Raw genomic sequence first — 16,190 nt, forward strand, 5'->3', positions numbered from 1 at the left:
GTTCATATTTATTTGAGGAATATATCTATTGGATGTACAGTAATGACGAAAAAATATTATCTGCTTATTTAAAGATAAAAATATCTTGTCCGACACTTTTATATACTTATCTCACGACTATAAAATTTTTGTTATATTCAACCAATAATTGTATTGTTATATATGTTTAACTCCATCGAGGAATATTAGAAGTACAATAATTAATTTAAATCAAACTTAGCATAAAAATGTATGGTTACACTTTTAAAACAATTATTATATAAATTTAATATTCAATTGAAATTAAATCAATAATAATACGGTGCGTAACACGGGTAAAATGCTAGTTAAATATAATAAAGGACTCATAATTACGAATCCAACAAAATCACACAACTATATTTAGTCTTATAAATTAAACGTAAAGGATTAATTTGTCCCATATTATGACCGGTCTCAACATATCAAATAGAAAAAAAAAAAAAGAAATGGAGAGAGTATTAGAAGTTTTAGAGACTTGTTAAATAAAGATTATTAAAACGAATTTATTGGTTGGAAACCAGGAATAGCGATGCTCGAATGAATTTCAGACGCTCAAAATGATATACTCCATATCTTAAAAAATAATACTGGATCAATATGTAATTAATAAATCAAATTAAATTAAAATAATTGAGTTGAATTATTTAATAATAAATTAACATAAAATTAAATTCATCTATATTGTGTACTGAAAAGCTGGATATAACATGACAACCTATCACAAATTAGACTAGAATGCAAATTAATCATAACATTTTTGGTTTCCGATGAAATTAGTTTGATTAATTTAGTAATTATATATAATTATATATATATTGAATAATATATAGTTTATAATTAATTGTTTAAATAATTTTATTATCATTATCATCAAAAAACACGATTACTGGTATAAATTTAGAAGGAAGAAAAAGAGTGTATATATGAATATAACCCGAATGAATGGTCTTGAATCCAGAATTGACACCAACCTAACTAGCACGATTCCTGACCCGAATCCTGAAACGAGCAAATAACAGCGGCTGAGTTCCCTAACAATTGGGCATTTGATTGAAAACGGATCCACCTCGAAAGGACACTGGGTCATGATTTAGGCACGTCAGAAAATATATGTCAGGTTCAGGCAGGCTGCTAATAAATTCACATACAGATACAAACAGAGTACCTTTTCAAGTCACCCGTACAATCCAATTCAACATATCGTTATTCATTAGATCCGCCGCAGGTTTCATTAACGATGATACACACACTTCGTTAATTAAAATGCCTTGTTGTCTCCTTCACTTACTGTCTCACGCTTGTAATTCCTCAATTCCTTTTTTCTATAGCCATGTCAAGGTATGCCCCCTTCTTTTTCGTTTCTTCTATTTTATTTTATTTTTTTAATTTGAATTTGAATATATACTCAGATGATGTCTAGTTATATGTTTCTATCTTGCTTCTAGGGCTTTTTGCAGATTTTTTTGTTTCTTCTTTTTATTCATTTATATTGCTAGAGCTGTATTTCGATTAATTAAGGAGTTTGCTAAGCTGTAATCAAGTAATTGACAGCCACAATCACAACTTTGAATGTACAAGACTAGTGTGAAAGTCGAATAAAAGCATGGTTTAATTGAATTCATAACTTTATCAGGATATTACTGTATGAACGAGGAGATGATAGAATAGTGTTTTCTGTTTCATAAGGTTTGAGTTAATGAGTTATTAGTAAGATAATAACTCGGTTTTGCATTAGTTCTAATTTCTAAACATCGCATGATTGATTCTATATTATAAAATCGGTGCCTAGATGTGGTAGCTAAAATGTTCTACCTTGGTGAAGGCATTTGTCTTGAATTGGAACTTAGAGGTTGAGGAGCACTATCATATGTATATATCTCGCCGTCATGATCTTTTGGCCTTAAAGTTTGTGACTGTACCCATCAACCTTTAAAGTTTAATCCCGTACCTTTTAACCCCAAGGTATGAGATATATACCTATTCACCATTTTATCATGATAGACGCGTGGAACAAAAAAGACAATCGACTTTGTATTTCCCCCCAAAACATAGAGCGGAACCCCTTACTCCTGTCCTTTTTCTTATATATTGAAATGTATACAATTAGTAAAAAAATAATTTAAAATTTTAAATATATTTAGATATTGATGTTTTGTTTGGGTGACGCTCGTTTTTACACTCAGCTCGTATAGAAGTATTGTTATTAGTGAAATATTTACCAAACTTTATATTTACAAGATTTTCACAATTAGATAAATGATTTAAATTCAATTGATTTTACTCAATAATGAGATATGTCTTATATACTTATTTTCTATTTGCAAGAGTTATATAATTACTTCCTTCCGTAGACTGGACTGATATTTTATTTTTATTTTGATAGAGAATTGTTTTATATAATTATTTGCTTATATATAACATTTGTTTTATATAAATTAGTTTTTTGTCTCTAAATTAGAGGCTTTTCTTATATATCAAGGGAAAATACATAGATCTTTATTTTCAGAAATTTAAGTTGTAGGTGCGTTGGAACATTAGATAAATATGATTCGAATGATTATAGAGTGTCACCAAAAGGAACGTGGATTGTCCTTTATATGATATAAAGAAAGATTATGCTTGTATAATTGTATAAAATCATGGTTGGCCGCAAAAATACAAGGGCTAGGGGGTTTAGAGTCACTCTTTTATTTTTGCTAGAAATCACAAAGTCGATTGTAAATATAAGATAAACTAGCTTATAACCTGTGCCATGTACTGGTGACATATAATATATGTTATTTAATCATATATATTAATATTTAATTTTAGAAAGAGAGAAAATTATGTTTGAATAATATTCGTTTTAATTTGAATAGATTTTTAAAAGATTCCATTCTCTTGTCCAGCGAAAAAATAAAAAAAAGTATAATAAAACTTTAGTGATGGTCGGAGATATTTAGATTATAAAACTTTGGCGTATGAAAAAAGAAATCACCTATAAGGAAGATTCCATTCTCCTGTCCAGCGAACAAATAGAAAAAACAGATAAAATTAACAGGAGAAATTACATTGTATACTTAAATAAATTTGAAACTATGTACAATAACATTATGCATAAGAAAAAATATAATGTTATTATATAGAGCTAGTAAAAAAAAAGTCTAGTCAAACTAATTCTTATGATTAGAAAGTTGACTAAGTTAAAAAAATTGATCTAATAATTATACTATAAACAATAACATTATGCATAAGAAGAAATATGATATTATTATATAGAGATAGCAAAAAAATCGAAGTAATTCATATGATTAGACATTTGACTAACTTAAAAAATTGATCTAATAACTATAAATAATTGTTAAAATTGAGTGTTTGTGAAATATACTTTTTGTTATTTGTTTGTTAGTTCTACAAAATTTATTTTTATTTATTCATCATGATAAATTAGGCATTTAACTTGCCATATTTTATAAGAAATAATACACGTTCTAGCGAGTTTTAGTTTATATAATATATAATATAATTGGATAAAGTGTAAAACTTAATCGTAGGAGAAAAAAATGAAGAGGTATAATTGTTGTTTTGTATAATACAATAAGTATCATCTTTATAATATTAAAATCTTTCAAAAAATAAAACAATAGATATATACCTTTATCCACGTCTGTCGCACATAGGGACCAATAGGTATACATCCGGTACATTGGGGGCTAAAAGGTACGGGTTTCAACTTTAGGGCTTGATGGTACAGTAAATTTCAACATATATGGGTATTTTCTAATCACTTCAAAACAAAGTAAAAACTAATTAAATTTTGGATAAGTGGATACCTTGAGCATTGAATATAAGATGAGTTTCTATGCAAGGATCAGCAATTATTGGACTCTAAAGTTGGCACCCAATCAGTCATACTTGGTGCTTTAAAAGAATATATGTAATTGAACTCTACTTTTATTATACTAAAAAGTAATTTAGTATACTTTGAACTTTGAAGGGAAGACCAAAACACTAGATTTAGTATTCATTTAGCATAAATAACACAATGTTTTGGACATTCTTGATATCATGAACAAACATCGCGTTTGTGCATATTGGCTTCAGTCCAGGGATTATTAGTACTGCGAAACAAACATAGCCTAGCTAAGGGTGCAAAACATGATAGATAATTTTGTTGATTAAATATTAGTTCATTTCTTTTTCAGTCTATGTGGAGAATCTGGAGATATGCCTCCATTCAGATGATATTTTAATAAACTCTTTAGCTTTAGTCGCGTCGGAAAGAGGACCCTTTACGTGTAATTGAAGATTATATTTGCGCTGAGTTAAAACGCAACAATTGGTGATAAATATCCGTCTATTAGAATTGAAAGTAAAATGATTTGGATGATATAGTATAATATGTGCATTTGTGAATCGCAGATTACTGGCATTCAGCAATTTTAGGAGGGCTGCGTACTCCCTGCTCCAAACTCCAAAGGCGAGCAGCTCTCATTTGTACAATTGTGGGACCCCTTGTGCATATGGGGTACCATATTCACTGTCTAGATTGTACTCTCGGTATAAAGTATCAAACAGGAGACTTATCTATTGCATTTCATGTGAAGTAAAAGCAACTTTGCAGAACCCCGGAGGTCGGAGAAACATTTATTTTTTAGCAAGCAACAAAATATCATCTCATGCTCAAATTGCTTGGAAAAGGCTCTTTCACATCTGTTCATACACAGGGCCAATTTTACCTCCAATAAGTAGAATTGCTTGTGCAGTGAGTCTTGCTTTGACCCGTTCACACTTGGTGGCACCTGGTGTTCTTGCCTTAATCTTTAGGGAACTGACATGTTCAGAGAGAATATGGGCAGAAGCAGAGGGTTTTCCCTCAAAGGATTCACTGTACATGCATGCACAAGATGGGCATGTTTACTTGACTTCTTTTGTTTTCTCACTTTTTGAAGGTTTAATAATGTTTTTTAGAGCAATATATTTAACGGTACTATTTTCACCTTGCATTGCTATGGCTCCATTTGCGGATTCTTTTGGCATTGAGTTCAGGAAGAAATGGCTCCGTCTTGTTCATTTAACACTAGAAAAGGCAGGCCCTGCATTTATTAAATGGGGTCAGTGGGCAGCAACAAGGCCAGATCTTTTTCCCAATGATATGTGCACTGAGCTTGCTGAACTTCAAACCAATGCTCCAGCGCATGGTTATGATTACACGAAAAGAACTATTGAAAGGGCATTTGGACGCAAGATTCCTGAAATTTTTGAGAAGTTTGAAGAACAACCTATCGCATCTGGTAGTATTGCTCAGGTTCATCGGGCTATTTTGAAATTCAGATACCCCGGGCAACGTAGTAGGCCTATTCTTGTTGCTGTAAAGGTCAGACATCCTGGAGTAGGGGAAGCAATTAGAAGGGATTTTATGTTAATTAATTTCTTTGTGAAATTTTCAAAAGTCATCCCTACTTTAAAATGGTTGAGACTGGATGAGAGTATGCAACAATTTGCTGTGTTCATGATGAGTCAAGTTGATCTCGCGAGGGAAGCAGCTAATTTGAGTCGTTTCGCTTACAATTTTCGCAGATGGAAGGATGTTTCATTTCCCAAGCCTCTGTACCCCTTGGTTCATCCAGCTGTCTTAGTGGAAACTTATGAACACGGTGACAATATTCTGCATTATGTAGATGAGGTTGATGGACAAGAACCTGTTAAAAGTGGTCTCGCCCATATAGGGACTCATGTCCTTCTCAAGATGCTTCTGGTACTGTATGATTCATATCTAAAGTTCAAATGTCTGTTTACTTGTATTATCGTCATTTTTTAATCCATGGTGTACTTTTTGGTATTCTGGCTGCACATTGTGCTTTGTCACTTATTCTCCATTCCACATTGTTAGTTACTGTGTAATTTCCTATCTTTTATTTGGTTCACATCTTATTGAGTTTATTTCTTTAAACTCAATTTTCAGGTTGACAATTTTATCCATGCGGACATGCATCCAGGAAATATTCTTGTAAGAGTTAATCAGAAAAAAGCTCCATCTAAAGGGTTGTTCAAATCTAGGCCCCATGTCGTTTTTCTTGATGTTGGGATGACTGCTGAACTTTCAAAGACAGATCGAGTGAATCTCTTAGAGTTCTTTAAGGCTGTTGCTCTAAGGGATGGACGCACTGCTGCTGAAAGAACTCTTAGATTATCCAAACAGCAAAATTGCCCAAACCCAGCAGCTTTTATAAAGGTGATATATAATGACATAGTTTTATGATATTAGAATAATTCGCTTTGAAGTCTGTGCGACAGACAGCTAATATGAGTTGGCTCCTCGGCTGATTCATATATACATTGTTTATATTCAGCAGATTACACTGCCAACCAATAGGAACAAATTTTTCTCTGTTTCAAAGGCAACCTATGTATTATAATGAGTTTTGTGTTCAATTGACAAACTAAGTTAGTTTTGATTGTCATTTATATATGTGTTATGATGATCTTTTAATATGGTCCAACTTTGTAAAAATGATTTCACAGTTACGTCCCGCCCACCAGCTGATAATCTCAGGATCAAATACTACGATTTAAGCATATTTCTTCTGTGCTTTGGTGATAGTTAACTAGTATGCCTTTAAGCTTTCAAGGAGCCTGCTTTCATGTGGTAGTCTTCTATTTTTATCTATCTAATTTTTACGAGTTAATAATCTCCTATATCAGGAGGTGGAGAGTTCTTTTCGACTGTGGGGTTCTGCAGAAGGTGATCTAATTCATCCAGCTGATTGCATGCATGAGTTGCTTGAGCAAGTTAGGCGCCACAAAGTTAACATTGATGGCAATGTAACCACGGTGATGGTGACCACCTTGGTTTTGGAGGTATGTTGTGGGGATCTTATGCTTATTAGCATTACTCAGTATCACAGAAAGAGAATTGCTTGTGGTGTATTCTTCGACCAAAGCTTCCACGAATTGAATATCTGAACTATGAATTCGTGCATTGGGATTGGATCCTTGGTTTCATGCCCTCACTGCCTTACATGATTGATAGTACATCACAGTTTAGACTTTAGAATAAAACAATGGAGAATACTTATGCTCTAATCATACTATCTGCTAAATCTTTTTTGCATTGTCTTTAATTTTCACCATGCAAATCTCAAATGTAGATGTAAAAATAAGGAAATATCTAGGGTAATTACCAAACACAGATGGCTATACCAGGATAGCAAATAGTTTACTACAAGTGAAAACTAAAGTGCAGATTGCATTTATCAGTAATTTATTTGTATGGGATTGTGCTGGTTTTCTATTTAATTTGCCCTGGACCTTCTTGGCCAAGGAAAAGATGATGCTTTTGCTTTTTTGTTGTAGAAGTGGTTGAACTAGGATCTTCACTGTACAGTATACGTTTGTAACCTATGATCACTCCTGCAGGGATGGCAAAGAAAACTTGATCCGGAATATGATGTGATGCATACATTGCAAACAATGCTTTTTAAAGTTGACTGGGCTGAGTCTCTCATCTACACTATTGAAGGACTAATGGCCCCCTAAAAGGTGCCCCAGATTATCATTCACTACAAATTTTGATAAACTAGTTCAATACCTGTATTTCTTACGTTGGAGTAAAATATTTTTCATCTGAAAATAGAATAAGAGGTGGCATTCATACTCTACACATTGTGGTGATAAAGTTATCTGCCATGTACAATTCTACACTTCTACTGACAAACTTGTAGCGAAAGATTTTTGATAATGATGAAAGTTAGTACAAAAAGATTGTAACTCATGGTTCTTGTGCTGCTAACCTTGTTTGATTGGCACTCCACACTCTAGCAAACAAAGCGACGCCAGGCTCTTAATCAGAGTCAAAGATCTGAAAAATATGATTGAGTGCAGCGTAGATGACTTGAACCCAGCAGCGGTGAAGTTCCAGAGAACTACAGTCTGCTGCGAAGAATTGGATCGGAGATCATCAACGCTGCACTCAATAACTTTTTAAAGATCTGCATTGTTTATCATTCATAGTTTTGCTGACCCTTTGCTTCCCTTCAATTTAGAGGGCTAAATATGTGTGTGTGTGTATGTACTGCATGCCCATCTTTTTAGTGCTTGGTGCTTCGGATGGTTTAGTTACAGAATAGTACGCTGTAGGCTGTTGAATGTACAACTGTACTATCTGCTTACAGTTTACTACTACTACTACCATTTCAAATAAGCCAGCTAAAGAGTACTACAGCTTGTACTTGGTAATGAAGTACTTACCTCTTATCTTATGAATCTCATTATTTTGTACTGCCTTCTTTTCTTTGTTGTCGTTGAGACTTTGTAGCATCTTGTTCAACAGTATATCTGTTTGGTCAGCGGAACATGCTGCATCATGTAAATAAATGGATGGGTCATGGGAGGCAATGCATATTAAGGGGCGAGCTGGGGCTTTAACCCCCGTACTCAAAAACAAATAAAATAAATTACTTTTATATATGAAAAATTATAAAAATTAATTCAGCGCGAGTTTTTATTATATGTGATAGATTTGAATGATATTAAAATATTTTTTGTTCGCGATATTTTGACGTACAAGCTGATCTTTACCTCGTATAGATATAGAGCTTGTTTGTCCTGGCTTTAAGCCGGGACTTAAAGTTGTCTCTAGCTTTAAACTGAAAAATACCTGTTTGGGTGATAAGTCAGAAGCTGGCTTAAAGTCGGAAGCTGACTTAAAACCAGAATTTAATTTGAAGTATTTTTTTCCGTGACTTAATTTTTGTGAACTTTTTTTTTTTGATAAAAATTACCCCCAAGTCATAAATTACCTATAAATCAATTTTATTTTTAATTTTATATTTTTAAATAACTTTCAAGTCATTAATAAGTTAAAAATATCCAAACAGACATTTTAATCTCTCAGCTTATCACATAACTCAGGTTAAGTCATAAACCATGAGTGGCTCGTGAGCCACTAAATCTCCGTATGTGTATATTTCCATTTGTCAGATGATATTTTATTGTAGTAGCCGATTAACACAACCATTACACTTATTCTAGCAACAAAATTCATCTTTGTTGATCATCGAATTTATTCATCACAAACATCATTCTAAAATAAATCTGAAGTATAATAATATGAGATTTATAAAAATTATTATAAATATGATAATAATTGATATATTCTCAAAATACATGTTAATTTGCGAGTCTTCCAAAATATCTTTTTGTATATAGTCAATGATGATAATAAATGACTTAGAATTCAATAATCATAATCATGAAAATACAAATCTATATTTAACATTTACAAGATGATCAAAATATGAAAAAACCAACTTTTGAAACATATACAAAAAATTAAGTAATTTCATTTTATATACATTTTGTATTATATAAATATAATATAAAATAGATATATAATCCATCAAAACTGAACCCAATTTAAAAATTTTCTTTATTGTATGAATGATGTATTCGAATCTAACCAAACCTACGTATTTTATGAGTTGGGTTAGAAGATTGAGTTGCTAAAATGTTTTATGCCCGGCCGGGGCAAGACGACCCGTGCGCAACCATCAGCAGGACTATATGGACTGTGCAGCAGAAGATTTTTTAAAAATTGGGCAGCACCAAAATGAGCGTAATGCTTGTCCGACCTCCTCCGCAATCTCTCTCGTTCATCTCTCCCCATCGCTTCTTCTTCTCCCCTCTAAATCTCTCTCCCCGTTCTCTCTCTACTCTCTCTCTCTTCTCCACCGCCGCAACACCCACCACCTCAACCCTCTCCTCGTCTCTCCCATACGGTCCTTCTCTCCACAAAGGCAGTATACCCTCCCACACTATCCAACCCCAAGAGCAAACCCTCGATTCAGACCCATTAATCAACGAAGCCGACTTCACTCGTCAATTCAATATTGCTGCTCTTCGTGTCCCCTCAGACCACTGCTTCGCTCTCGAAAACCGGTTACGAGGCCATCTCTTGAACTGGCCTCGTATTCGCAACATTGCTAGGGTTTTAGGTGATGATATTGATGAGGACGTCAAGGAATTATTTACATGTAATACTCAAATTACGAAAGATGATGATGAGGGTGAGGATGGTTTGGTTTCGTTGAATAGGAGAATTTATGGAAAGGCGGAGGGGGATGGGGAGAGATTGAGTGGGGTTTTGTATAGGGATGAGCTTGTGAGGACTTTTGATGCCAAGGGGTTTGTGAAATTTCGGAACTTGGCCAAGTTGTCGAGGCCTAAGAAGAGGAAGAAAAAAGGGCTTGCGGGAGATCAAGAAGGGAGAGGGAAGAGAGGGAGTGTGTATGTGGTGGAGGTTGATGAGGAGGAGAGTGGATTGGAAGGTGATGAGTTGAGCGGATTGTTGGGAGATGATTTTAGGGGCACCAAGTGGAGGGGTTCGACGAGGTTGTTGCTGTTGGATGAGCGTTATTTTGATAAAGGATTGGATCAAATGCCGGTGGCTATTAAGGTGTTTTTTCTTATAAAGTTAACTATTTTTTCAGTTGGTTAATTTGTTGGGATTTTTTTATGGTTTTAGCATTAGCTCTGCCTTATTCGAGAATTGAGTTTGCTTTGATTAAACTAAGTATAAAGAACAAATAAGAAGATAATAGAGTGTAGTATGGGTCAATGCCTGATAATCTATACCTGTTAGTATAGTTCACACAACTTTTACATGTATAATTTAAGGTTTTCATTCTTGTGTATTGCATTTGATATCCAGGCAGTACTTATCGAAGGTGACAGTGAAGGTATGACACCACCTACAGAACTAGTGAGATGCAAGCTGACTTTGTTTTATACTTACTGGCAGATGAATGAGGTAAAGAGTCACAAACATTATCATCTCTTTAAACATAATTGTCTTTGCGTGCGCTATTTCAGTTGTTTACATGCTATAGATTCTGTCCCTATGTTCAGTTGTTCTCCTTTCTATTCTTCTCAATAATACCGAATAGTTAAACCCTGTCTTTTATCTGCAAAAACCTGGAGAGTAGGAAGGGCTGACAATATCAGACACGGCCCGAACCCGACCTGAACCCGCAACCCGATTTACTGAGACAAAACCCGAAAGTGACCCGAAAATCACCCGATTGACAAGAAATGGACCCGAAATGAGAATTTCGTTTCTAATAATTTCAGTTTTTAGTTTTATTCAATTTTAAGTGATTTTAGCTTGACCCGAAATCAACCCGATTGTTGACACGAACGCGACCCGTTACCCGAAATTGCCACCATCAGCTAGCTAATTGGATGAATGAGGAGTGTAGCCAGCTAAGGCGAATTGGGTCAAGTTACCCCACCGAAGTTGTAATTGTGTTTAAATATCTACTAGTTGATGACCCGTGCCAAGCACGGGTTTAAATAAATTTTTAAAATTTATTATTTTATGGACGTATAATGTTTTTTTAATTACATTATCATATTTTTATTATAATTATTTGAATTATTGTTTTTAAATGATATTTAAATTATTGTTATTTAAAAATAAGACTTTTGATATATTAAAATTTGATCTTATTTTAAATTTATTTCATAACAATATGAGTCCCCGTTCTATGGAGTTCACAAAATAAGGAGTATTGGAGTCCAAAATTATTTAAAAATAATCTATTCGTTTTAATTTTAATTTGTTTAGTCTACAATATTTACATCATTACACCCACTACTTTCTTCCACTATCTCCATTTTATAATAATATAAACACTATTATACCCAATACTTTTCTCTACTAACTCAAATTTATTATTAAATATAAATGGGTCCCACCACTATACCCACTTTTCTCTACTAACTCAAATTTATTATTAAATATAAATGGGTCCTACCACTATACCCATTTTTCATCTAACTTTACTCATTTTTTACTCAATTCCTTGGTCTCCGTGTCCCAACCATTTGTATACAAATGGCCGGGACAGAGGGAGGAACTCATAAGAGAATAATGATCTTAATGATTGTTGGAGTTGAAAGATGTTAATGATTAATTGATAATTATATTTAAAACTATTTAAAGATGATAAATTATATATAAATTTGAATAATTAAAAATATTATTTACGACTAAACTAAAAGATTATGATCGGTACTTACTATAGCTTAAATGTGAACTTTATGGAACTTAACTCTAACAATATGTTTTATTTTAGTAAAATCATTATATTGTTTGATGATTTTTAAATTGTGAAAATAATATTCAAATTCAACACATATAATTTCGTTTATAGTGTCTTTAATCTCGAATAAAATTCAATTTTTTAAGTGATAATTGTTATATTCAATTTAATAGGCAAACATTATATATAATTATATTTGGAGTTTTTATAAATATAACAGTGGTGTTGTAGTTGTTTGACAAACTAATATTGTAGTTTGACAAAGTTAATTAACTTTTCAAAACTAATTTGATATCAACTTGACGGATGTCTTGTGTTTCGATTCCTTTATTATATGTTGCAATATGAACAATGACTTCATTTTCTTGGAGTTTATGCTTGTCAAGTCAGTGTTACCACCGCCTTATTTATCTTTATCACAATCTTCTGAAAAGCACGAAATAAATTAAAATTTATATTAATAATTTATAATTATTTTAGATTTATGATAGATATGTGTAATGTTATTTAATTGGAATTGTTTTAGACTTATAATAGGTATGTGTAATGTTGGTTGGTTGGAGTTCTTGCACATAAAGGAGTGTTAGTTGTTTGTATGACAAATTAATATAGAAGTTGAAAGAAATTTGTAAGTTATATAACTTATATAATTTAAATATATTCTATAGATAAAATTCGCAATAGAAAATGAAACAACAATAAAACAAAACAATAATAGAGTTTTTTAGCCTGTTTTTTATTTTATGTTCTCATATCCACACAAAAACTCTGCCGACTCCTTATATTTATTTGATATGAATTTTATTGAGTTGATTCATATTTAATTGATAGAAATTCTATACGGTTAATTCATATGTTAAATTGTTCGATAAATCTATAATTTGTAATTAATTTAGAGTTATAATAGATATGTGTTACATATATTTAATCCGTAATTGTTTTAGAATTAGAATAGGTAATTCTAATGTGGGTTGGAGTTCTTTTAGACGTAAGAATATTAGTTGTTTGTATGACAAACTAATATAGAAGTCTGAAGGAATTTTTAAGTTAAATAACTTTAATATGTTTTATAAATGAAATTAATTATTTAAATATTTAATTTATTTTATGTTCTCAGATCCGCACAAAAACTCTGTTGACTCCCTATATTTATTTAATAGAAATTTTATAGAGAATTCATATTTAATCGTTATGTAAAAAAGTCCTCATCAATATATATATGTCTTATACTCTTATATCTTTTAATAGGAGTATAATACTTTAAAAAAGAGTTTAATAATGATATAATAATAATTAAATATAATATATGATGACTAAATTTTGGTACTCTAGTACCGATGTTCCACCGAAACGTGGTTTCGCTTATTAATAAAGGGTATTGATGTATTTAAATATATCCTAATCAAAAAATTAAATAAACAAGATTAATACACTAAATTTGAGATTTCTTGATTTTTAAATTTTTTATTTTGACTCCTGTGACTTGGATTTCTGGCTATGCCCCTTCATGCCAGTGATTTATAGATGAGAAGTTACAGGGGTTTCCACCTGCATATAAATAATATTAGACTTGCGATTTTAACCCAGTAGTTGCTATTAGACTGTAAAATGTTATATTCTCTATTTGGAAAATTGAAGGTCTGGATTCTAAACAGTTATAATACTCCTGCAGATCTTAGAGGCATTGTTACCAGAAGGGTTGATTGTTCCTTCAGCCTTTGAGACAGTTGGGCATATTGCCCATTTAAATTTAAGAGATGAACATCATCCTTATAAGAAGCTCATTGCCAAGGTATGTACTTCACAATTTTTTAAATCATTTGTAGCATCATCTGAATTGTGGAAATTTTAGTAGATGTGTTTATGATTTATTACTGAGCCAATATATTCCTTCATCCCTTTCGTCACCAGGTCGTGTTAGATAAACACAAGCCAAAGATACAAACCGTTGTCAATAAAACTGATGCCATTCATAATGACTACAGAACTATGCAGCTTGAAGTTCTAGCAGGAAATCATTCCCTTGTGACAACAGTAGTTGAGAATGGACTGCCTTTTCAAGTAGACTTGGCAACAGTGTAATTTTTCAGTATTGTTGAGATCATGGATATGTAAGAAGCTCTAATATAATGATTTCTGTTTTGTCGAGCGGATATGATATATAAGTTCTGTTTTTGTTTGCAGTTATTGGAACTCAAGGCTTGCAACTGAAAGGCAAAGGCTCCTGAATTCCTTTACACAGAGTGATATTGTCTGTGAGTTTGTCTTTCAGACTTTACTTCATAAGTTTCTCGGCATTATAACCTATTATACATTAATGCTTTTGAAATCGACTATTATGATTTTTTTTTAATATATATGCCTTTTTGCTATTCATCTTTCGCAATATTTATGCCAAGGTGGTGCTTTTTTGTGCCCCCCTTTCCCCCATATTCCAATATACAGGCGATGTGTTTGCTGGGGTTGGTCCTATAGCTATAGCTGCAGCAAAGCGAGTGAGATATGTTTATGCTAATGATTTAAACCCCAATGCGGTTGACTTTCTCCAAAAAAATTGTGTCATCAACAAACTTGAGAGAAAGATTGAGGTGAGAGTTATGTTATCACACAACTAAGGACCTTTTCATGTCTACGGAAACTGTCCATAACTAATATTAGTCTTGCTGTACTAACAGGACTAATATTTCTGTCAATGATTTTACTATAGATGTGTTGCAATTTATATAGCGCTCTATATTTTTGGATTATTAATTGATTTTATATACTTTCAAGTTTCAACTTTTTTCTTGAATATACTTTCTTTCTTTCATAGTTTCAAGGTTATTGATAGAGGATTGTGTATCCATTTATTCATATGAAGCTTCTAGTCCTTCATTATAGTTTTAGTAGCTAAATTGATTTTGTAGGTTTATAACATGGATGGGCGGAGGTTCATTGATTCTGTTTTTGCAAGTTCTATAGCAAAGTGCATCACACAAGTGGTCATGAATCTACCAAATGACGCTGCAGAATATCTTGGTATGAATATTTATAAGACACAGTGACACACCGAGTTACCACAAAATGCATATATTTGAGTGCTCTGCTGATTTAAATTACATTTTCTGGAGTGGCTTTTAACACAAAAAGGCATATATTTGAGTGCAACTGCTGATTTAAATTACGTTTTCTAGAGTGGCTTTTTACACTAAATAACAATCTGGTAACGTAATTAATCTTAAATTTTGTACGCACCTGTCCTCAACTAATAAACCAATATAAGCTTTGCCCTGTTGCAAGACGTGGAGCACTATATATTTTCTGGGGCATAGCAAGTTTGAGTTCTGCTCATTTTGGTTATATATGTGTGTTTAATGGTTGCAGATGCTTTCAAAGGATTATTTGGTAGCTATAATAGTGCTAAAACATTCACTTTGCCAAAGATTCATGTTTATGGGTTCTCTAAAGCTCAAGACCCAGAATTTGAATTTCAAGAGGTAGTCTTTGATCTTTTCTTTAGGCATGATGAATCTTATTGTTGCATACAGATTCAGAATGTATCCTACTTTTAAATAATTAGTTCAAGTTTGCAAGCATGGCTAAACCAGGAAGTTTATTATAAATTTTGTCTTCGGCATTGTACCAAATATTTAATTTTTTGCATATCTGATTCAGCGGATAAGGATTGCTTTGTCAGAGGCAGCATTTGAGATACAAATGCATAGGGTTCGCCTTGTAGCACCGGGAAAGTGGATGCTGTGTGCATCATTTATACTCCCTGAGAGAGTAGCATTTAGAAGGTGAGTTAGTAGTTTGTAGGCTGTGGCAAGTTCGGATGAAAATATTCGACTCAGCTGGCTCAAGTTTTTATCTAGTCATACTTGACAATATGTATATATTTTTGCAAATAGCTATCACTACCTTCTGTAGTATTTGTATAAGTTAGGTTTTCTTTCATATACCAAGTGGTTGTAGACTTGTATCTTGTCCATCTTTATTTTTAAAATTAGAACTTTGACAATTGAGCTGTATACTTCATTTCAATAATTTTTATGCACACCATTTATTATAATGTCCATATATTTATCATAGCCATCAGATTAGAAT

At 32.5% G+C, this 16,190-nt stretch overlaps 2 protein-coding genes across 3 annotated transcripts; both read left to right on the forward strand.

The window, feature by feature from the left end:
* Positions 1–971: 971 nt before the first annotated feature.
* Positions 972–7,772, forward strand: LOC108215243 (uncharacterized). The gene is made up of 5 exons (XM_017387653.2): positions 972–1,359; positions 4,423–5,758; positions 5,966–6,235; positions 6,706–6,861; positions 7,420–7,772. The coding sequence occupies exons 1-5, from the start codon at positions 1,352–1,354 to the stop codon at positions 7,537–7,539; spliced, it is 1,890 nt and encodes a 629-aa protein (XP_017243142.1). The 5' UTR covers positions 972–1,351; the 3' UTR covers positions 7,540–7,772.
* A 1,744-nt stretch (positions 7,773–9,516) lies between these two features.
* On the forward strand, positions 9,517–16,155 carry LOC108210443 (tRNA (guanine(37)-N1)-methyltransferase 1). Of its 2 annotated transcripts, XM_017381726.2 has the most exons (9): positions 9,520–10,456; positions 10,712–10,810; positions 13,777–13,896; positions 14,016–14,182; positions 14,289–14,359; positions 14,550–14,692; positions 15,011–15,122; positions 15,468–15,580; positions 15,759–16,155. In XM_017381726.2, exons 1-9 carry the CDS (start codon positions 9,611–9,613, stop codon positions 15,885–15,887), a joined length of 1,800 nt encoding a protein of 599 aa, XP_017237215.1. In that variant the 5' UTR covers positions 9,520–9,610; the 3' UTR covers positions 15,888–16,155. The 2 variants fall into 2 exon arrangements, with proteins under 2 accessions (XP_063945643.1, XP_017237215.1); XM_064089573.1 differs by lacking the exons at positions 15,468–15,580; positions 15,759–16,155 and having other exon boundaries at positions 9,517–10,456; positions 14,994–15,122.
* The last annotated feature ends 35 nt before the right edge of the window (positions 16,156–16,190 follow it).

This window comes from Daucus carota, chromosome 3 (genome assembly GCF_001625215.2).
Source record: "Daucus carota subsp. sativus chromosome 3, DH1 v3.0, whole genome shotgun sequence".
NCBI lineage: Eukaryota > Viridiplantae > Streptophyta > Magnoliopsida > Apiales > Apiaceae > Daucus > Daucus carota.

What these genes read in the sequence shown, in the direction of transcription:
- LOC108215243 (XM_017387653.2), top strand. An exon ending in TCCTTCTCAAGATGCTTCTG is followed by an intron (nt 5,759 to 5,965) that starts GTACTGTATGAT and finishes CTCAATTTTCAG; the next exon opens with GTTGACAATTTTATCCATGC. An exon ending in TGACCACCTTGGTTTTGGAG is followed by an intron (nt 6,862 to 7,419) that starts GTATGTTGTGGG and finishes TCACTCCTGCAG; the next exon opens with GGATGGCAAAGAAAACTTGA.
- LOC108210443 (XM_017381726.2), top strand. Translation starts at nt 9,611, where the DNA reads ATGAGCGTAATGCTTGTCCGACCTCCTCCGCAATCTCTCTCGTTCATC. An exon ending in TACACAGAGTGATATTGTCT is followed by an intron (nt 14,360 to 14,549) that starts GTGAGTTTGTCT and finishes TCCAATATACAG; the next exon opens with GCGATGTGTTTGCTGGGGTT. An exon ending in CAGAATTTGAATTTCAAGAG is followed by an intron (nt 15,581 to 15,758) that starts GTAGTCTTTGAT and finishes TATCTGATTCAG; the next exon opens with CGGATAAGGATTGCTTTGTC.